Below are 22190 nucleotides of genomic sequence, written 5' to 3' on the forward strand. Positions count from 1 at the left end.
CGTACAGATGTTTTCCTTCAGATAAAAACACGCTGCCCTCTTAGGGGCCTGACTAGTCACCCTGGCTGCTGAGCAAGTCCACGTTTTCTTTCCCAAACTTCAAACAAACCATGTGGCCAGCAAAGAAAATCCTGTCTCTAGGCTAGCAGGTGCTAATATTCCTTGCGCTGCAGTGGCTGTGGGTTTACATTTTGATTTGCATCAGGCGAGGTCATCTACACCAGAGAGCACAGAAAGCCCTCGGAAAAAAATGGATGAAAAGTTGAAATTCTTGGAGCCTGACCTGCAGTTTTGTGTTTTCTTTTGGTTCCCACCATTATCTCCCATGTGTGTTGTTTAAAGGCTTGGTGTTTTCACATTTTCAAAGGGTATTTTTGTTCTGTGTGGTGCTTTCCTCAGCTCTGTGTTTATTGCTGCCTTTTACACAAAACCAGCTGCTTTAACTTCTGCATTTTCACCCAGGAGCGGGGAATCGTCCCTGTTTGATTGTATTGCACAAGAGAGCGAAAGTCAGAGTTAAAACGAGATGACGTGGGTTAGAAGTGGAATTAGCGATTAGTTCCGTGTGTGGTTGCTGCTGGAGTTGGCTATGCGCTCCCCACTGTTTCTGTTCCTTTAATGCGATGTATATTCCTCCTTGCTGCCTTCAAAATTAAAGTAAAGTTAAATGAAATTTTCCCAGGCAGCTGTGACAATCTCCTGCCTTTGGATTTACGGGAAACGCGTCTCGGAGAGCAGAGGTTTTTGTTACCTATGAATCTCAGCACCTTCTCTCCTTATAGAGCAGTGGAAGCCCCTGGACCCGGAGGGGAAGAAGCAGTACGACAGGGAGTTTTTACTGGATTTCCAGTTCATGCCTGCCTGTATCCAAAAGCCAGAGGGGCTGCCTCCCATAAGCGATGTGGTTCTCGACAAGGTGAGAGGAGAGCCGATAAAACAGGTGCGTGCAATTTGTTAAATATAAATAAAGATCCCTAATGCATGCTTTATTCCTGGACAGTTTCAATGCAGGGTTCTGTTGGGAAGGGGGAATATTTGTGTGATTCCACATGGCAAAATTCTTCAGACAGAGGTGTTTGTGCCTAAAGAATGTGCACAGGTGATTTAAACACTGAAGCATTTCTAATGATCTCTGTCTGGATTAGGTTGTACTGGGTTGTTACTAAAATGTAAAACGATACGGCCACGAGCACCTAAGGATATAATCAAAGCAAGACCGAACCGAGAGGCACGGTGTCTTTCATTAGATCAATCCTGTGCTTAGAAAGCACAGCCAAGCTTTTGGGCAAACTCTTTTTTTGGTCTGAAACCGTTGTGTCACTGTGAGCTGATCTGATAAAAGATCTTTAAAACCTTGACTCTCGAGAAGTTTTGTGATTTCTATCCAGCCTTATTACAGCTGCGATTTTCTCTGCTGTGTGTCTGCAGTTATTGAAATACTTGTTATTTCTGAAGTGCTGACACCGAGACCTTATTCTCTTCTCAGTTTGAACTGTGTCGTTCATTGATTTTGATGTAACCACTGCAGACTCACTCGCAAGGTTCAAGCACAGATCAGGATGTAGGTGATCCTCATGTGCAGAAACATTTCCACTCTGAATTTCATACCCAGACAAATTGTAAAATGCAGCTTTGTTCCCAAAATGATTTCATCCACCTACTAGTTTTCCGTGATTGCTTCTCACTGCTCTGTCTGCTTTGGAGCTTCCTTTGCTCATTCGGCCATCTGTCTTGTTAACACAAAAGACATTTATCCAAGGGAAGGTGGCAGTTTTGTGATCCTGAACCAAAATGGGCCCCTATCACCATAATTTTATTCTCCATAAGTCATGCTCAGCCTTGAAATGTTTCTGATCTTTGCCCGTTTCCTCAAGTCACCTGCAGAAGATGTATTTAAAATTAAATTATTATTTTTTGTGTAAGTGGGGATGCATAAAACTTGTGGTGTTTGTCAAAAGCACGAATTTGGATATTAAATTATGACTATTACAGTTCAGCAAAGATTGTAGACTTGGGTGCACTTTGGTAGCTGCAGCACCCACTGAGCGGATCCTGTGTGTTTGTTCTGCTCCACGATGCAGGTTAATCAGCCGAAATTACCGTTGAGATCTCTGGACCCTCGGATACTGCCTCGAGGACCAGACTTCACGCCAGCCTTTGCTGATTTTGGGAGGCAAACCTCCGGTGGAAGAAACGTAGCTGGAAGTGTGAGTTTACCCCAACTTGCTAATTTAAAAATCAGCCCTAACACTGATGAAGTCCATCCTCACACTTTTGGGCCTCTTCCGATGCTCCGGTGGTTCTGGTTTTGTCAGGAGGAATGCAAGGGTGATGTTTTCTTGGCTGTCAAAATTTAGGCAGATTAGAAAACCGTTGCGGATGGTTTTAACTGGTACGTATTGATCTTCAATGGATTTGATCTCTTTCCCCTTTTCCCTGCATGAGAGGTGTGGAAACATGTTTCCATGCTGAGGACCTGGCAGTCACACGTGTGCAAACACATGTTCTCATACAGCAACCCAGCATCGGTGTGTGTCATCGTAGGAGTCTATTTTATACAACAAGCCGATAGAGCAAATAGGTTTTACTAACAACAACAGCAAGAAGAACATACACAGCACCTGTGTATGTTCTTGCTTTCTCTCTGCTGCCACATATTGCTTTGCTTTGGTCACACATTCCTTTTTTTCCTGCCTTTTCCTCTGCTTTCTTTCACTTTCTCTTCTTTTCCCTGTGTCTGGCTTTGCCCAAACTCTGAAATCCCGCTCTGAATTCATCCTTCTTGCCTTTGCCATCTCTTTTTTCTGGGGGTGCAGGTGCCCCCCAGTGTGGTGCTGCCCAGTCAGCTGCAGCTGGAGGATGGAGGCTGCCTCCATTAGGTGCAATCATTGATTTTTCATCTGTCTATTAAGACACATCCAACGTATCCATCTAGATACCTCTTGTGACACAGCCATCGTTTGTCTTTCAAAACTGCTGGTTTTAGAGGAGTTCACTGAATAACCTTGACTTCCAAGTGTGCAGATTTGCAGGAGGCTCGGAGTCAAACCCGGCGATTTTGAGTTGAGGTAGTATTTCTGGTTTGAGAGCGGTCTTGTGGCCGATGCCTCGGTTCTGGGGTGTGTGCCCATGTCTTGGAGTCGCTTCGGTGCCACGGTTTCTCTTGGAGCACCACCCAGTCCCGAAACCTTGATGCTGTTTGAGGTCAACATCGCTTCCTGTATTTAGGACTTGCAGGTTGTACTCCAGTGCCTTCTCTCCTTTTGTGCACTGAATGTCCCGAGCCTCTTGGCATCTCAGTAACGCCCCTGTCGCTCTTTCTCTTTCCACAGGCCTGCAAAGTGCAGAGCAACCCTGGATTGCCTTCCCTGGCTCGGTGCGGTTCCCCAGCATGCCCTCTCTTGGTCTCGCCTCACCCACCATTGAGGAACCTGCCGCTAGGGGTAAGCCGAATCCCCCCCTCTCCCCCCCAGTCTTTGCACCTTTTTGTAGAGTTGTCTTTTTCCCTAATGCCCACTGTTGATAAAGAACGACTGGCAGAAAACTTTACAAAAAGGTGCAACATTGTTTAAAAAAAAAACAAAACAAGACTTGCATTGTACCCCTCTAGGCAGTCTTCAGTGGTGGGTGGGACATCACCAGCTGAGGGCATGCTGGGACGTTGGCCTGAGCGGGATCCGCGAGGGGTCTGCACTTTGCAGACCTGTGGAAAGGGGGAGAAAAGGTAAGTCCCGCTTACCCCGTTCATTTGGAGCATTCAGCACATAACATACATCTTACATTTGCGCCTTTACAGAGTAGAGCCTTCCTTTGCGTTTTCCTCGAGGAGGGTCAGAAGGGAGCGTTATTTAACAAGCCCTGCTGTCCTGTGGCATCGGCGGTTATAGGAGGAGAGGGTTTTCAGCCCTGAGCCAAATCAGACGTTATCTTCTCCTAAAAAGCATGGCAAAAATCTGCGTGTACGCTGTCTGTCCACTCAGTCATTCCACCTCTGCACAGGCCATGCCCATAAACCATTAAACCCCACTGCCTACTCCTTGCCCTCCAAATAATTTTGAGCAGCTCAGCGCTAACAAGCTTTCGGCACGTTGAGAATCTTTTTGTTTTGCTTCCTTGGCTTTTGTCTTTATTTCCTTCTTTTCGCTATAAATGTGTTGTGTGACTGTTTTTAGAACTAACAAATGTTGCATCCAACAACACAAGGAGTGTCATGAATTACACAGGCACAAAGTACAGCTAATAAATGCTTCTTGATGTAGACAAGGAGTTAGGTGAGTGCAGCGGGAATGAGATGTGAACACAGAGAGATAGGGTTGGAGAGGACCGGTCTGTCCCTGCGCACCGAGGCTGGATGTGTCGGCTTTTATCCTTCCTTGAGTGGTGATGGAAACTCAAGTTGTCTCGATTTTTATGCTTCCCTGGAAGGCAGAGTCACCCCTATAACATCTAAGCTTAATTTTGGCTTCTGCATTTGGAGCCTGTTGTAGAGGGAGAAACGGTTCTTTAATTTCTTGGGTGTTTTTTTTAAAGTGTTACCGTGACTTGTGGCCTGGGAGTGGAAGCAGACTGTGAGGGAGAGCACCAGGTCATACCGTGTTGCTGTGAGTTTTTGGCTTATCCCTGTTTCTTTCTGCTTTCCTTTTTTCCTCCCCCTTCTTCATCTGGAAGACAGGTAATTCGGGTTAATGTAGTAACATCTGGTAAGCACTTCTCCGTGCCTTTGGTGGAAGATATTATTTCAGTGCAAGCTGTAGTGCTGTAATATCAGGTGCTACAGAACCATTATTATTTACTTGGACTGGGTTACAAAAAGGAGGCCAGGCATGAATGAGCTCAAGCACCTACTTTAACTTGCTGCCAAAAAACCCCAAGATTTTTTTCTGTTAAAAAAGTGTTATCCGGGTATTATTTTATTACACATTCAAAGGAGGCTTCTGTTCACTGCTTTTAAAACCTAATCAAACGGTTTGAACCAAGTTTGTTCACGTACATTAAAAAAAGTACAGTCTTACAGAAAGTCTTTGTTCTATTAATGCACTTAAAGGTCTGGTCTCGAAGGCAGCCAGATTTGAGGAGGGTGTGACATGTAATGTGCCGACACTCGGAGATGCCCAGGTGCTCCTTGCATCCATCAGTTCTGCAAGGGGAATAGTCACCTCCTTCAGGGAAGTGTTTGCTGTAAAAGCTGGTGCCTGGGCTTTGCGTGGACCCGTACCCGAGGAGGCGCCGTGCCTCCGTGTTGTGTCCTCGCATGTCACAGCCCAGCTGTGTGGGAGAGATGGGGCGGCTGCAGGTTACCCCTCGTTGGCTGTACCCGTGTTCCTGGGGAAAATGAGCCCAAATCGTTTGATTTGCTGCCAGCCTGGCTCTGGTTACAAAGCTTTCCGCGGGCAAGGCGGTGTGTGATGAGGTCTCATGCACGTGGTTGAAACCAGTCGGTTTGCTGTTGCGTTGTTGTCTGGTTTTTCAGCTGGAGGGAAGTTTCTTCTTTCCACAGCCATACGTTTGCGGTGTGGTTAGAGCCTGGGCAGCAAAAATGGTGCAAAATTGCATAAAAACAGTGGCAGGTGTCTCAACGTGGGGCTGTGAAGCAGACTTGGCTGCGTCATACTGGTGTCAGGCTCTGGGTGAGAGCAGAGCGGGGTCGTAGGGAGGGATGGGTAACTGTTGTAGGGAAGGTGTCTAACACAGAGAAGCATCACAAAGGCTCCCCTGTTCTCGCTGCCTCGTTCCACTGTTGATTTCTCGGGAGCAATTGACTCGGGCAGTTGCGTTACAGCTACGGCTTGCGCCCAGAGGAGTTTGAATGATTCAATGGATTTATTTGATGGATTATGCCGGTGGGATCTGAACAGCGGGCTTCGTAGGTGGTGGGGCAGTGCACTAACACGCTGTGCCATGTAGCTCTTTTCCATGCATTGTCTCGGCATATGAAGCATGTCACTGCATGAGGTCGTTGTCTTCTGACAACACCTTATTCTGTGCTTTTATCCCATATTGAAGCCCAAACATGAACTCCAGCAGTGACAGTGATTGTGTTTGTTTGCTTTCGTCGGTGGCAAGCGTTTACGTCGTCAAAGCCAAGTGGTTCACATTGCAGATACGAGCTCCTGCCTTTAAGGAGGATTTTGTTTTTCAGTAGTGCAAAACCAGGTTTGGGACTGATACGCGACATAAGAGGCACCAGCTAAGAGCACTTTCTTCCTGTATTCAGTGAAGCTGTTTGAATAACTGAGATGGTTTTGCCTCTCTGATGCTTGTTGAATCCCTTCTGCTGAACAAAGAAATGTTTTAAATGGCCCGTCTTTCATGTGGAGGTTGCCTGCTGCCCTCTGAAGAGATTAATTACTTCTGTGGAAAGTAATGGGGTTTGATAATGGAGTTTTGTTGCTGGGCTAATTTTTACATGGAGGTGAGACATTTCTAGTAAATGAGTTCAGAAATACGACAGAGCGCAGGGGAAGAATAACCTGACAGCATTTGATACTTTCAGTCCTTAATCAGAAGCTCCCAGGTGATGAAGAGGGAGTTTTGGGGTATCTTGTGCCCCATCACTTGTGCAACTGATTTAAAGCTCTCCAGTTTGGGCAGTTTTCATACCGTTTATGTTTCATATGTCCAACGTGGGTTTGATAGTGTTTGACTGGGAGGAGCATCATGTTATATGGGATTGCAGAGAGGCGCTTGATGTGGTTTCAAACAAAGTACTGTGTTTCCCTTCCTTCTGTGAAACTACAAAGAGTCTGACACACATCTGTTAGGTTCTGTATTTCTGCAATGCAGGAGCTGCACTGATGCTCCATTCAGTGCATTTTATATAATTCTCATCTCAAAATGGCTCTGTTTGAAGCAATCTCCAGTAAAACTTAACATTTTTGGCAGAGCTGCTGATTTACCGTTACCTAATTGCTTGGGATGGCACGTTTGAATTGCACCTGTAAGGACGGACTTAGTCCTTAAATGCACCTTTGCTATGATGTCTCAGTTACGCAGTTTCTGGCTTTCAAGAGGCCATTTTGGTCAGTCAGGGCCAATTCTGCAGCGCTTAAGCAGTGTCCGGAGCATCACGAGTGCACATAGGCAGCGGTCATCCCGTATCTGTTTTGGAAAAAGCTGCCCAAGAAAAACGTGTCCGGTGTCTTCATGTTCCCTCTGACCAACCCGGCCTGATGTGTTGGGTCGGAGGGAGTCCTCAGAGTCCTAGGAGGAGTTGCTGCTTGTTGGTGTTGGCGTGTGCCCTGGAGCGGTTTATCGAGGTGTGAGTTTAAAAGGGGATATAACAAGGAATATTTTTGTCCTAGTTGTTGAATGTTGGACCGAGGAGATCTCAGCCAGGCCAGAGGAGAGAGCCCAGGAAGATCATCACTGTGTGTGTGAAGGAGGATGTCCACCTGAAGAAGGCAGAGAATGCCTGGAAGCCAAGCCTGAAGAGAGAAAACCAAACTGAGGACCCAGAAAATGTCAAAACCCAGGTGAGAGCCTTAGCAAGCGCTTCTGAGCGGGCAGCAGTCTGTAACAGCAGGAGGATGGTGGTTTGCCTTAGCTGTTGTGTGAGACAGTGAAAAAGGGCAATGAAATTCCAGTTGGAATTACAGCTTCCCCCTACCTTGATTATTTTTTTTTCACGTGTTTATTCCTGCCCTGAAGTTCAAATGGCAGGCCTTTCTATTAAGTGAGTCTAATTAGGGAACACCAGACAACCTACTACCTCTCTTCCAGGATTGTTTTCCTATTGCTCTTTTACTGGAATATTTCTGTCCCCATTCTAAAGCAAACAACCTCAAACTTCCAGCACAGAACTTGCTTTTCATCCCCTTTTAGACCATGTTACTGCCCTGAACCTCAGCAAGACTGAGGTTCCTCTGTAAAATTCCCTGAGATCATCCTGCCCAGCCCAACAGCACCATCTCCGAAGCTTTCTCTGCATCTTCCTCTCCCTGCTGTTCTCTACCGGGCGGCTGCTCTGGGTGGAGGTGTTTGCCTGGTGGTCAAACTGGTAATTTATAGGATAAGTTGGGATAGTCTTGAGGGACACTGGAATTCTGTTCTCAGGGGTAACAGCAGCGTTGTTGACCTAACTATCATTCTGGATAGGAGAAAAAAAAAATAATAATGCCTTAAAATAAATATAGGAGAAGTTGATTACCTCTGGTTGAGGGAGAAGGATGTCACTCCCTGTTAATTTATATCTCATGGCTAAATTGTTATCAAGAATATTTGGGTGTTTCCAAAAACCCTGTGCCGCAGCCTTGGTCTGTGGTCACGGGTAGCTGAGTTAGAACTGGGACCGGACTGTGCACAGACGTGTGCGTGTGTGTAACAGCTTCCAGGGAGTTCCCGTAGGACAGCATCTCTGTTCACCTTGGAGGTGGCAGCCTAGCTCATTCCTGAAAGCCGCCTGTTGGATTTGTACTGAAGAGTTTTTCTGTCCTTCAGGAGCTGTTCCGCAAGGTACGAAGCATCTTGAACAAGCTGACGCCCCAGATGTTCAATCAGCTCATGAAGCAAGTGACAGACCTGACGGTAGATACCGAGGAGAGGCTGAAAGGAGTCATCGACCTGGTCTTTGAGAAGGCAATTGATGAACCGAGCTTCTCGGTGGCGTATGCCAACATGTGCAGGTGTCTTGTAACGGTAAGAGCCGCCCAAGTCAAACAGGAACATGTTCTGCTCATTATCCCCATGAACTGATTGGCAGTAACATAAACGTGGCAAGAGTAGAGTTAAATGTTAGTCTCTGAAGGTAAATAAAGTGGCAGATTTCTTCTTCTGCATTTGTTGGCCATGCCTGCAGGCAGAGGGCTTTGCTTGGAGTGATATGTTTGGAGTTGAGGACACCTCGCACTGCCTGGTTGCAAGATGCAGTGAGTCACGCTTGGGAAGTTCAGTTTATCTCTCATTTCCAAGAGGAGCCCGAGGTGCTGAGCCAAGCTTTGGACAGCTAGTTTTCAGATGGTGAATCTGGGACAAAATAACCCTCTTCTCCTCCTGATCCTTCATGACATGCAACAAAGGAGCACGGAGTCTTCGCCACATAACAAGGGTGTTTTTAGGCAGCGTGTCTTTTTAAAGGATCCTGTGAATGGAAATGTAATTTGTCTCTGGGCGGAGGTGGTGTCAGCCAAGTTTTGAGTGCGACTTTACATATGAAATGTAAAACTCCGCTGGAAATCATGACGTGATGTTTAACTGTCACAGCCTTGCAGGCTTGTGTTGCTGAATATGAAGTGCATAATAAAATGTAATGGATGGCTTATAGGAAACCTCGCTCGTATGTAGAGTTTAGCCGTATTTCTGCTGATGTTTTTCTTCCTTCTGCAGCTGAAAGTGCCCATGGCAGACAAACCTGGGAGCACAGTAAATTTCCGCAAGTTGCTGTTAAATCGCTGCCAGAAGGAATTTGAAAAGGACAAGGCTGACGACGACGTCTTTGAAAAGAAGCAGAAAGAACTTGAAGCTGCTACCACTGTAAGTGGTACTTTTTTCCTCCCATAAATTCTCAGAGCTCCCTCTGAAAGTGATCTCTTTTGAAGATGGCAGTCGATTTAGGGGGAATTTTGGAGTTGAGAGTTTTCTGTCACACTGGCTGAGTGTAATAAAAAATACCTGCCTTGATTAGTGGGTTTACACCAGCCTTTTCTTGGTTTTTAGGAGAAAAAATGTAAACAAGACAACAGCAACTCTAAATGTGAAACTGGATCTTTTGAAGAGTTCTGAGCTCTGTGAACGTGGCTTTTTAGAACTGTTTTTCTGTTTTACAGCCGGAGGAGAAGACGCGGCTCCATGACGAGCTGGAAGAGGCCAAGGACAAGGCCCGACGGAGATCCATTGGGAATATAAAATTCATTGGCGAGCTTTTCAAACTGAAAATGCTGACGGAGGCTATCATGCATGACTGCGTGGTCAAGCTGCTGAAAAACCACGATGAGGAGTCCCTTGAGTGCCTTTGCCGCCTGCTAACTACCATTGGCAAGGACCTGGACTTTGAGAAAGCAAAGGTAGGGCAGGACTGGGAGTGAGAGATGAGGCTTTCTGGGCGGGGATGGAAAAATAGGGGTGGGGTGGTTTTATTTGAGGATTTATTTTTTTTCTTCGGCCATTTCTGTATGGCACAAGGAAATCATCTGCTCTTCCGTGACCTGGCCTTGCTCCTTTGTCTGTGATGGGTTCTGTATCGTTTTCAACAGTGTTCTCCAGTTGTTAGCTGTTCCAAATATTTCATCCAAACACACAACCTAGAAATGCTCAACACCTACTTTTTCCAGATATCTCTTACCTTGCAGTGTCCAAAACATTCATATTTAGAGTCATTTCTTTACCATTGAAGGTTTATATTACCTACAAAATGTACCACTTACATGTATCGTTGGGGTTAAATCTAAAAAAACCCTTCCTAACTGGCCTAAACCCCTACCTGAACCTTGGTGGATGCTTTTATTTTGTGTCATCATCGCCTCCAGCTATGCTGGAATGAAGCAGCTGTTTTGCAACTGCAGCACTCCAGCATCCTCCTCCCGATTTTCCAACAAATGTATATGTAGCACGGAGCCTTACACACTCGGATGAGCTTCTCTTGGCACAGGCAGTCTGCTGCTCTTTCACACAAGCTAGGCTTGGGATGAAAAAGCATTCGAGGGTTTTGCCAGAAATCAGTGGGACTCAGCTCTGGAAACAAACTGAGCTAATTGTTTTCAGCTGCTCGGGGAAGGGAGGTCCCTTACAGTGCACTGGTTTGCAGGGATCACGGTGGATCAATCCTGATCCTTACAGGTAAATAGTTTCCCAAACTGTTTTGCAGAGCATTGACCAAAACGGCGCAGTTTACTACTAATCCCCCAGGCTAAATACCGGACACTGTTAATGAACAGCATACACATTATTGGTGCAGGTTTGAAAGTGTCAGAAGCAGGGATTAAATTTCTCCACGTGTGTTGGGCAGAAAACAGGGTCTGACTTCTAAGCAGTAGCTGAGGTCATGCTGGATGAGTCCTGGATGCTGTTTTGCGAGCATGGAAACACTGTAGAAGCCAATGTTTTGGTGCACTGGCCGGTCCTGCAGCCCAGAGCCGTGGCACCGTGTAGCATGGAGCATGCACACAGCAGGGAAGTGCTTGCAGATGTCATGTTACGTGTTGTGAGAAGCTGCCAGTCTCCTGTCTTTGTGATTTGTTGTTTCTGTCAAGATCGAGTGAGAATCCTTTATTTATCTTCTGTTAACGGAGTAGAAGTTTTATTACGTGTGTTTTATTGAAGGTGAAGCGTTAGTGATAGTTACAATTAAAGCTTTTGGACAATGTCCATTTTAAATATTTTCCCCGTCATTCCTAACTTTGGAAACGTTTGCTCTTGGAGCTGAAACTTTCCAAGGCAAGGCCAGAACCAAATTTTAATAGGGTTTTTCTTGTTTGTTTAAGTATAAGGAAAAGGGTTTAGCTAGTTTTTAGTGAAGGGGGTGGGAAACATTTTAGAAAACTGCCCTGAAACTTTTTGTTTAAAATGGCCAGAGCCTCCATTTCGGGGGGAAAAAGGCTCATTGGAGCCTGGCGAGTCAAATTTAGACCTAATGGAGGCTTCTCTAATGATACCATTTCATGTCTTAGTGCAAACTGATTTGGATTCGATCACATCACGACTTTTTGGATGAAAAGGAGCTTGTGGGATTTTGTACCACAGCTAAGCCTGTTAAACAGTTTCTTGCTGAGGGAAACACTGCTTCTGCCTCTGCTTCCCTTGCCTGACCCCAGATGAGACAGTTCAGGGAGGTAAAGCATCAAAATGTGTGCAGGGTCAGTTTTATTCCTGTTCAGTTTCCTGAGCCAGTTTTTCTTGGGCTGAGGTGATGAGCACACATGCTGATATGAAAAGGAGGAGCTCAGAAGTAGAGCAGGACTCCCCTCTTTGGTGGCCACTAGCCAGTAGGTCAGCTTAGCTGTACCGTGAAAAAATACTAATTTTTATTTTTTTTTAAATGGATGGCAAGTTTATTATGTACGTGCAGAGGGTGTAGATCTTTTGAGCGATTAAAAATGCAGAGAATGCATGTGCTAAACGAACGAGGTGCCTGCAGAGTTGTGCCTCCTTTTCTGCACGTCCTGCACTGTGCACGCTCAGGTCCAACCTGGGGGGAGCGTACGAGACCCAGCACTCACTCCGAGCAGCTGGGTCCCCAGATGTGCTTCTGGCACGAAAATGCTACAGTGCAGAACCCACTGACTCCCTACCTGAGGGAGTATTTTCCTTTTCTTCCAAGACTCACTGATGATGATGTCTCTCTTGTGTAGCCTCGCATGGACCAGTATTTTAATCAGATGGAGAAGATTGTGAAAGAGAGGAAAACATCTTCAAGGATTCGGTTCATGCTTCAGGATGTAATAGACCTAAGGCTGGTAGGTACCAACTCAAGTAAGTAAAGGAGCATGTTGCCTTCCATGTCCAGGCTGAAAGAGCACTCCTGCGAGAGCAGGGACTTTATTTACAGCAGATGTGGGATGTTAGGGGGAGATCTACACTCCTTATCCCAAAGATCTCATGGAAGGATGGTCCTATATCAGCTCTATTGGTAGCACAACCAGGCATCTGCCAGTTGTTGACTGGCCATATTGTGCAGACAAAAGCAGATGGAGCCTGTGCTGCAGCAGAATGTGACGCCGATGGGTCCACACTAAGCTCCAGAAATTAATAACCTGGTGTAGACAAGCAGGTGCACAGTACAGACGGGGACCTGCCTGTGTGGTAATCAAGCAATGGTTTTCAACACAGCCAAGGTGTTAACAGCTGGAGTGTGGTACAGTGAAGGGTGTCTCTACACCACGTGGTTGAAGATGTGACCACAGATTGCGCAAACTTTACCCAGCACATGTAATTTCACCAGTGAAGGTGCTGGTAGCAGCGTGGCTTTGGCCATGACTGAAATGCTGGGCAGGTTTTACTCATACCTCACATCGCTGTTTTGAAGCTGGTTTGGGTTTTTGTGGAGGCTGAAGTCACCATTTTGACTGCAGGGTACGCAGACATAATTACCCCGAAAGTTGTAATGAGGTTGTAGCAAGATCAAGAGAGAGTCTGGTTGTTCTAGGGGTAGATGGATCTGTACAGTGTATGGCTGAGTAGGCACATCAAGCAGTGGAAATGTTTAGTGCAGAGATGGCTCCACCTCTCGCCGCAGAATTCCTGTCTCAGCCATCACAATCCCTGGAGTGGCAAAGCACCATCTCCAGATAAAATGTAGTTGCTTCTTGCTTCTTTATTTTGAGTTCCGTTTATTTCCTTAAGCTTGAAGGAAGGGCTTCGGCAAGCGGTGTCAGTAATAAATGGTTGGAGAGCAACAGCAGCCTCCCTCTGGTCCTTCTCTATCCTCTGAACCTGGAAAAACTGGAAAGCTGGGAATGGGTAGGATGCTAGGGGTTAAAATGTCTTGAATTAAGTCATGCCTCTACAGAGCCAGGTCTTCACTGCAGCTGCCCTTCACCAAAACATATACCGCAGTCTGTGTACCAGAGCAAACAGCTTTGACCTGTGGTGCTGGGGTAACCACCGCCACAACGTGACCCAGCTCCACAGAATTTTCCCCAGTCCCTCATGGAGCAGCCCCTCCAAGACGTTACAAGGGTGGCAGGGATAGGCCTTGTTCACGGTTTTCAAAATACCCCATTGATGATGCTCCCCTGGAAGTATCTCCGAGCACATGTTTGCTTCTTTCCTAGTGCAACTGGGTGTCACGGAGAGCAGATCAGGGCCCGAAGACCATCGAGCAGATTCATAAAGAAGCCAAGATTGAAGAGCAAGAAGAACAGAGGAAGGTCCAACAACTCATGACCAAAGAGAAGAGGAGACCGGGTAAAGTAAAAGCCAAGTTGGCTGCTCGTCTCACTCATTTCATCCAGTGGCCATAAAGGGAATCCCACATAAAAGAAAAAAAATGCGAGGTTTTTCTTCCCTAAGTGTAATGAGCAAAGGGAATTGGGGCCTGATTGTGGCTGAGGCTGGAGAAGGAACAGACTTGCCATGGATTGGCTGTGTGGATTTTTCAGGAGCAAATCCCTTGGGTAAAAATAGACAATCGTAGGCCAGTAGTACTTAAGTTTCACATTCATGCAAACCATATTTGATTTTGTGACAGGCTGCCAGAAATCTGTTAGAACAAGTTACTACGTAGGAGTCAGATTTGCCATCCATTCTTGCATACAGCAGAATCTAATTTCAAGAGAATAGCATCTAATTTCAAAAGTAACCATGTTGTCTTTAGCGGTTGAAGTTGTGAGGTGTTAACTCGCACACGAGACAGTGTCTTGGCGTTACCTTAAATTGCTCCCAGCCCTTGAGGTTGGCAGTACCTGAAGAAGAATTTGGAATGACTGGGACAGAGCAGGGCAAGGAGGAAGAAATCTTTGTGATTCTTGAACACTAAAGATTGTCAAATGGAAGTGCTGTGAAAACAGGGCATAAAGAAAATACATGTAGACTTTATTTATCCTAAAACTGACATTGGGAGAAGGTAAGGAACTTGTGGCTGCTTGAATGGTTCTGTGTCTAGACTAGCATAGCATTGCTGAAATCTGTGCAACAAGTGCAGCTTTGGGTTGGCAAAGGCACGTCGTCTGCTCCTTCAGTGAGCTTGTGAACACACAGTACGTGCAGCCATATCCAGACTGCAAGAACACATGCTGAGAAATCTAACCAGGAGGCACTGATAACAAAACCAGCCCTTGAAAATAGTGAGATCTCATATGTTGAGGCTATTTTATAATAATAAACTCAGGCGAGCTAGTTCTTGGTCTGAAGAAACATTCCGAAAGACATGATTTCTGCACAGAATTGTGCTGAGGCTTAGCAGAAACGTGCCATCATCTTTTCCTCCTCTTGCTGAGCCTGGAGACGATCGCCTGTGCTTTCCCAGGGTGCGGCTGGAGCAGTGGGGATGAGCTAAGGGTGGTTATGTTTGTCATCTGGCAGGTGTCCAGCGGGTCGATGAAGGAGGTTGGAACACTGTGCAGGGGGCAAAGAACAGCAGGGTGCTGGACCCCACCAAGTTCCTTAAAATCACCAAGGTAGGTGCCAGCACAAGACTCATTCAGAGCAACAACAAAGCCAAGGTTTAACCTTATTGTATCTGTCTGTCTAGGAAAGACCAGTAACGGTGTTTACAGGTCAAAACTTGGGGTTTGGGGTATATTAAATCCCCAGAGTTTATAGTGTGCACAAATAAAGCACAAGGGAAGACTCTCCGTGGTCTTCTGAATGTTCCCATTTTGTTTGTTCTGAGGGGAAGGGCATATTAATACACTTTTTCTCAGGTTCATAGTGTCCTTTTAGTGACCCAGACGTTCTCTTAGTTGGAAAATCTGCATTTTATTAAATGATGAAGAGAGATGTGAATCAGGGTATTGGGTGTGATGGTGATGCAGCACATGACATGGCTCTGACAGAAGGGTCTGATAGAGATCATTTGCTGCCTCAAGTTCTCAAGACCCCATTCTGACACTGCTTCTTAGTAGAAAGAGGATGCCACATTCAATCGGAAAACAAAATGTTCCTGATGTGTTGCAGATGGCAGCACTCCTGTCTTGAAAGGTTCAAGTAGTATGAGGAGAGCCGTGTCCACTTTTACGGTGTTCTTGGACTGCTGTGTGGTGCAGTTGCATCCCTCAGAATGCCATAAACTTTCATGCCCATCCTCCGGATGAGCATCTTCCTATTAATTTACCATTAGAATGGTAGTTTGGGGACATCTATTTCAGGCTGCAGGTTAGACAAGCTTGGAAATTTCTTTCACTGATCTTCAGAACAGCTTTGTTCTCCTTTTTCTCGCCAAGGAGAACTCCGTTTTTCACATAAATCAGGGAAATTCCTAGACGTTCCCTTGTCCCAGTTAATGTCGCTCTTCCCTGGATTTTACTCTCAGTGCCTGGATGCTCAGCAAGCTGGAAAGTAGAACCTGGATGGGCTGTAGCCCTTCTGCAGATCAGACTTGGTTTGTTCCTTGTGAAAGTCATAAAACAGTCTCCAAAACTTAATTAGCAGGAGGGATTCAGCCTGCTTTTGTCTGGGCTTACAGCTCATCTGGGAAAAGTCCTTCTACTGCATTTAGCACAAATACAGTACAACTAGAGCTAACCCCGCAACAACTGCATTGTCGGAAGGAGAGAGGAGCTCATACAAAGAGATCTGTGGGGTCACAACCTCCTCGTCAATAAATTCACCTACTGAGCTTTGTAAAATCAATGTCCTCTTCTTGTCAGACACTACTTTTTCCCTCCGAGTTCTGCAACCTGTTGTCATTCCTTGCCCTCTGAATTCTGTTTGTTACTGTGCAGGTTCCCCCCAAGGTTGTGACTGGTAGGTGGAGTGGACAGCAAAACCGTTCTACTAGTCACAAACTAACTGAACATCTTTCAAGTACTGATATCATGCGCTTTTTCCTCCTTACTGAGCTTCAGAGTTCCCAAGTAAAAAAAGCTCCTGGTCATTGTGAATGTCTGTGACACTTTGGGAGAGGCTGTTCATCTTGCCCTTTGTTGTTTGTGTCCTCTGTCTTTGGCTGGGGTTTGGTCTTCCAAAAATGTGTTAAAGTGTATTTTGGTGTTCACAAAACGGGGATTGTTGCCAAAAAAATACCCCATTTATAATTCAGATGGATAATTTGCCCTTGTAATGGTTTGTCTTGATGTGTTTTACAGCCCACAATAGATGAGAAGATTCAGCTTGTGCCTAAAGCCCAGTTGGGCAGCTGGGGAAAGGGCAGCAGTGGTGGAGCAAAGGCAAGCGAGATGGGTAAGTCAGGAATGGGTCCTGCCGCTCTGCTTTGCTACCAGCCATCCTTGCCAAGAGCGGATTTGGGTGGGAATGCTCCTCTCCATGTGTGACTGTCTGACCAGCAGGGTTAAAGTGGGGCAGGACCAGCCTTTTCCCTTCAGTTGTCTCCCCATCACTCTGAAAACAGCTATTGCTCAACTGATTTTTGTGATGCTAAGGCATCAGCAGCTACTGACCTTGTTGTCGCTCTTGTCTGTGTTTTTACAATCTCCCAGACTCCTTACGACCAAGTGCCACTAGTTTGAACAGATTTTCTGCGCTGCAGCCTCCAGTCTCATCTGTATCTGCCTCATCCGCATCTTCAGAATTAGATTCTCGCAGGGCCTTAACTAGGTAAGCTTCAGTCCGACGATGACTTTCCCTTCTGCTGTCTGTCTGCCTGCGCCTTTCCTTTGCTGCTCTAGTTACTGGCACGCAGGAAGAAAGAATTTCATTGAATTTCGAGGAATGAATGAGTCTTTTCCTCCACCCTGTGTGCTTTGAGTTAACTTAAAACACATGTGTATTTTGTATCTTTGGAGAGACAGGTGGTATTGATTTTTAAAGCCATTAAATGGAATATTTTAAGTTCCACTTTTCAGTCACCCTTCGTGTAAGATACACTTGCTAGTAGTTTATAACAAGTTAAACACCTCTTCAGATAAAATGGTGTCATAAATGGCTATTCAGGTTGGATTCAATGGTCGTGGGTTCAGCCAGGTCAGTAGGTTTGTTTATCCAGAAGAACATGCTGAAAACCTCGCAGAAATTCTGCAGGGCTCTTAAAACATTCTGGCTGTGCCTGACCCTTCCCATGCAATGTGACCCAGCTTGCCCGTGCTTCCACATCATGTGATGCATATGTAAGGCTGTGCAGCACTCTCACACCCCAATTTCATCAGGGCTACAGCCACTCCAGCTTGTAGCATAAAACGTATTAACCCTCAATAATTTATCACCTCTAGACACTGTTTAGAAATGTATGGTTTGTTAAAAATGTCACTTCCAGTATGCACAAGCTGCTGGACTGTTTCCTTGGGTTTGTCCCTCTGATGTTTTCCTTCCTTTTTCACCTAAAACTCTGGCTTACCTGGATATTATTCTGTTGTGGTGTCATTTTGCCCATCTTACTCATTAACACAGTAATTAATAGGACAGACCCTTGTCACCTGTTGCTGGTAGCCTTCACTATTCAGAAGCTATTTTATCAATAAATAGGTAAAAAATACACCGCTCTTTCACAGTAGAACAGTACCTTTACATTATAGAATTCACTGTTCTGCATCTACAATAGGTGCTGTAAGGACTTCATTGCTTTTCCGTGTGTACTTTAGGAAGCACTGGCTCTGCCTGTCCACTCAGTGGATATTTGGTTTTATGCATCTCTGAGACCCGAGTTCATTTCGATGATAATTTAATTTGAAGTTAAATTTTCTGTGTAGCTACAACCATAAAAAATTGAGAGGACAATCCTGCAGGGTTTGGGTTGTGGGGTTTTCCTGCAGTTGCTAGAAAGCTGTCCAATGTCTTTTCTTGCGAGCAGGAGTTACTTGTACCGTAACCTTTAAGTGTTTATGGTTTTGTTCCGCAGTCGCGGAAGCACAGGCAGGGAGAAGAATGACAAACCTCTTCCGCCTTCCCTCTCCCGCCCCAACACCTTCCTACGGGGCAGCAGCAGTAAAGAGCTGCTGCTCGACAATCAGGCACAAGAGGAGCAGCGGAGAGAGATGCTGGAGACAGTGAAACAGTTGACAGGCGGCATGGAGATGGACAGAAACAGCACAGAGGCAGAGAGGAACAAAGCCAAGGAATCTGGTAAGCGGCTCTTCCGTGCTCAGGGAATCTTGCTGAGTACGTGAAAAGGCATAAGGGAAAATCTGTCAGAAAAAGTGGCAGATTTCTGTGCAGCGGTGTGAATATTTGTCCTACAGTCACACATCAAGCTGCAATAGCTGTGATCTGCCTCCCCAAGGTTTGTAACAGTGGATTCATACAGGCCTTGGCATCATCTCCTCCCTCCAGCTCCCCCTTGGGATTCGTTGGAGTTGAAAGGCTGCAGGTACCAGCAAGACACCACGTCGCTGTCATGCCTGCTCAGACCCTGTTGCTTTTGCCATCGGTTTCTGGGCTCATAGTCCCCAAAATCAGTGTCAGTTCTGTGGAACCACTGCTTCAGTGCCCAGTAAAGCCGTATCTACCCTTTCTGCACGTTTGCCACGGCCAGAGCAGCGATTTGGGTCTGGGACAGAGCATGCACAGCATCTTTTTAGTGCTGCATTGTTGCCAGCCCTCCTTCTGAGCAGGCCTTAGCACAGTGCAGTGTTAGCACTCGCTGGGGTGGCTTGTCACCTTGTCAGCACTGCAGCTCTGGCTTTTTGCTCCTGCCAGCTTGAGCCAATCTGTTAGTGAGAAAATATTGAGGACACTCAGGGCAATGTTCCCTGTGGACAGAGCCTTTGTGATAAGTACAGTGTTCTGCTCTGTCCCTGGGAAACATCTAGAAACTGCTACAGTGAGGAACACGTCTTGACTGCCACAACACAGCAGATGCTTGTCTTGAAGCTTCAGGACTTTGTACAGGACTTCACGGGGACCAAGGTTTTGGAGATGTGATCAGGAGATTGCTTTGGGTTGCTGCCCATTGAGGTCAGCATGTTTTAAATTTCCAGCATGCTGTAGCAGCTCAAAGTTTAATTATTTAATGTTGATAGAGAACTTTGAAAGTGTTACAACCTGTGTCACTGCCAGCAGTGTTTCTACAAGAAGGTTGATTTACAGAACCATCAGGACTTCATGCAGGGAAAGTTAGCCAAGAAAGGAATGACCCGTGCCTGATGATGGGAGAGGGAACATGCCCTGCTCCGGTGACTTCTGTTTTCAGAGCGTCTTCTCTGAAAATGATGCTGATTTTCCCTTTCCAAATGCATGTAGTTTTTTTCTTCTATTTCTACCAGCCAAGCCAGAAGCTACCCCAGCTCCAGCACAAGAAAAGCCTTCACTATCAGAAGAGGAAATAGAGAGAAAATGCAAATCTATCATTGATGAGTTCTTGCATATTAATGATTTTAAGGTAAGCAAAATTAAAATCTCACTTAGCAGAAAGGTCTGTGGGACTTGAGTATGTTTTCTCTCCAGGAACAGTGTCTTTGTAAGCACCCAGCTCACGCAGAGGTAACGGAAACGATGGGGCCTGTCAAAATCTGAGCAGCAGCAGCTCCATGAGTGTTTTGAGGACAGTTGTCTCCCAACCTTGTTTTCTGCCCTCCTAGTAATAGGAAAAATAGGCCAGCTTGTGTGCTTTAAGTAGCAAGATGTATGCGTATCTGTCATGAATCACTGAGCAGCTCCATAATAGCAGCGATTTTGGAAGCAGAAAAGCCAGTGGGAAAATAAACTGAGGTTTTCATTCAGTTATCAAAGCATGTGCTGTTCTGATCTGGAGGCAGATAAAGCAGTCCTAAATATTGAACAAACCACTCCAGAGTATTTTTAATAAACATTGAAAATTACGGAGCAGCTGTCATCACTTCCTAGTTAAAGGTTGAAATTTTGTTTCCTTTGTAAATGGATTTCTGGTTCGTCCAGGGAGTTTGCAAGAAGTGTTACGTTAGCTGCAAAGTTGATTGGTTTGATCTTTTGCTGAAATAAATTTTTAAAACCTGCCAAGTTTGAAATAGCAGCACTTGGGAGTTCCTGGTTTGGCACCCTAAAAGCAGACTTGCTGCTTCCGCTTCATAGGGCTTCCAATTAAAATCAGAAAGAGGAATATTCTTGTGATGGATTGTTTTGGGTTCACATCTAGTTATCAGGAGAAACTATTAAATCCTGGTTTGGAGAAAAAAAAATGCTTTGATTTGCAGTGTCCCCCAGCTTTGCTGGCCTGGCAGATCTCAGCAGGGAGAGTCAGGGGCGGGGGGGCTGGTGAACAAAGCAGTCTCCGGTCCTTTTTTCTTTTTGCCATAGACTTCAAAGGCTCACCCCTGGATGTCTGGGGCGAAGGGGCTGCTTCAGTTTCTCTGCTCACACATACAGTGAGATATTTTTATGGCTGGATGGAAACACGAGTTGAATCATATTAGACAAGTGCACCTCTGCTTAAAAAAAGTACATCAGATTGAGGCACCTTGTTTGCATTAAAGGGGTTACTTAATAATTGTAAATTCTTGCTGCTCTTCAAATGCATCGTGCAACAAAGCTGCTGGCTAATTCAACTTAAACTCACATTAACAAGGCCATATATGAGTGTGTTAATGTAGCATAGAGCATAGGAATAGCCGTTTGTCATGAGTTTAGTCTTCAGTATTTAACCTGACTGTAAATTAAAACTGCTGATCTGTGTGCTGGTGTCCAGTGGCAGCAGGGTCGAGCTGTGTGTGTTCACCTGTCTGTCCTGGAGACACAGAGATCTGTCAGGCACATCTGACGGGAGAGCTCTGGCCCGAGCGTGCCGTCTGGGACCGCCAGGCCGATGACCTGCAGAAAAAAGCTGTTCAGGACCTGCAGAAATGCATCTGGGGCTGCCAGTTCTTGATAACAAAAGGCATAACCTAAGACAAAGAGCAAATGTCTTTAGTTGGGAAGCCCACTGAGATCCGTTGGGCTCAACCTAGAAGGTCAGTAGAAGATCTTCGCTGATGACAGTGGAGGTTTTTGACATGAGAGCTTTCAGAGACATGCTCATTTAAGAGTGTTTTATTTGCTTCAGTTACAAAATGCACATGCCAGAAAGCAGAAGCTTTAGTAAGGGGAAGTTTTCCTCCAAATGCTCCCCACCTATTTTCTGCTTCTTTATATGATGTGGGTTTGTAACAGGCATTTTTGTGCCAGGTTGGATCAGTAATGAATCTAACCTCATGTCCTCTTTTTGACTTGGCTTGATATTTGATGAAATAATAGGTGTTTTGGTGGCATCCAGAAGACAATTCCTGTCCTTTCACTGAGCAGCCAAACTGTACTCTGGAGTGTGATGGTGTATTTTACAAATTGTTGCCTGCATCGTATAAATTCTCATATCTTTTTTATTATTATTATTATTCTGTTGCCATCTCAGTGATGATTTGTGATGAGCTTCCACAGCCTAGTCCAGCACCTTTGCTGGAAGCTTCACTAAATACTCATTTGCCAAAAAAACCCACCCTATCTTATAGTTGAAAATATTATTCTGCCCCATTTTTTGATGTTTTCAGTTCAGGCGAGTGATCCTGTGTGTCATTCGAACAGGAAGCAATGCAGTGTGTGGAGGAGCTGAGCACCCAGAATCTGCTGCCTGTTTTCGTGCGAGTGGGAGTGGAGTCGACACTCGAGAGGAGTCAGATCACCAGGGATCACATGGGCCAGTTATTACATCAGTTGGTGCAGTCAGGAAAGCTGAGCAAGCAGGATTTCTTCAAGGGGTTTGT

The 22190-nt window shown here is 45.6% G+C and overlaps 1 protein-coding gene across 31 annotated transcripts in view; it reads left to right on the top strand.

The window, feature by feature from the left end:
* EIF4G3 (eukaryotic translation initiation factor 4 gamma 3) overlaps positions 1–22190 on the top strand; it is a 147422-nt gene that overhangs the window by 113873 nt on the left and 11359 nt on the right. For 20 of the 31 annotated variants that reach the window (XR_008746304.1, XM_055798922.1, XM_055798917.1 and 17 more), the window contains 15 exons: positions 783–940; positions 2082–2207; positions 3333–3443; positions 7302–7472; positions 8437–8634; positions 9322–9468; positions 9762–9998; positions 12282–12386; positions 13704–13836; positions 14953–15047; positions 16677–16770; positions 17028–17145; positions 18383–18606; positions 19746–19861; positions 22012–22184. Coding sequence is in view for 30 of the 31 variants with exons in the window: in XM_055798922.1 (XP_055654897.1) it covers positions 783–940; positions 2082–2207; positions 3333–3443; positions 7302–7472; positions 8437–8634; positions 9322–9468; positions 9762–9998; positions 12282–12386; positions 13704–13836; positions 14953–15047; positions 16677–16770; positions 17028–17145; positions 18383–18606; positions 19746–19861; positions 22012–22184 (2206 nt within the window). In the remaining variant the exon portion in view is untranslated. The remainder of the gene's footprint in view (positions 1–782; positions 941–2081; positions 2208–3332; positions 3444–7301; positions 7473–8436; positions 8635–9321; positions 9469–9761; positions 9999–12281; positions 12387–13703; positions 13837–14952; positions 15048–16676; positions 16771–17027; positions 17146–18382; positions 18607–19745; positions 19862–22011; positions 22185–22190) is intronic. The other 11 variants (XM_055798925.1, XM_055798926.1, XM_055798923.1 and 8 more) reach the window with 1 other exon arrangement.

This window comes from Falco peregrinus, chromosome 3 (genome assembly GCF_023634155.1).
Source record: "Falco peregrinus isolate bFalPer1 chromosome 3, bFalPer1.pri, whole genome shotgun sequence".
Lineage (NCBI taxonomy): Eukaryota > Metazoa > Chordata > Aves > Falconiformes > Falconidae > Falco > Falco peregrinus.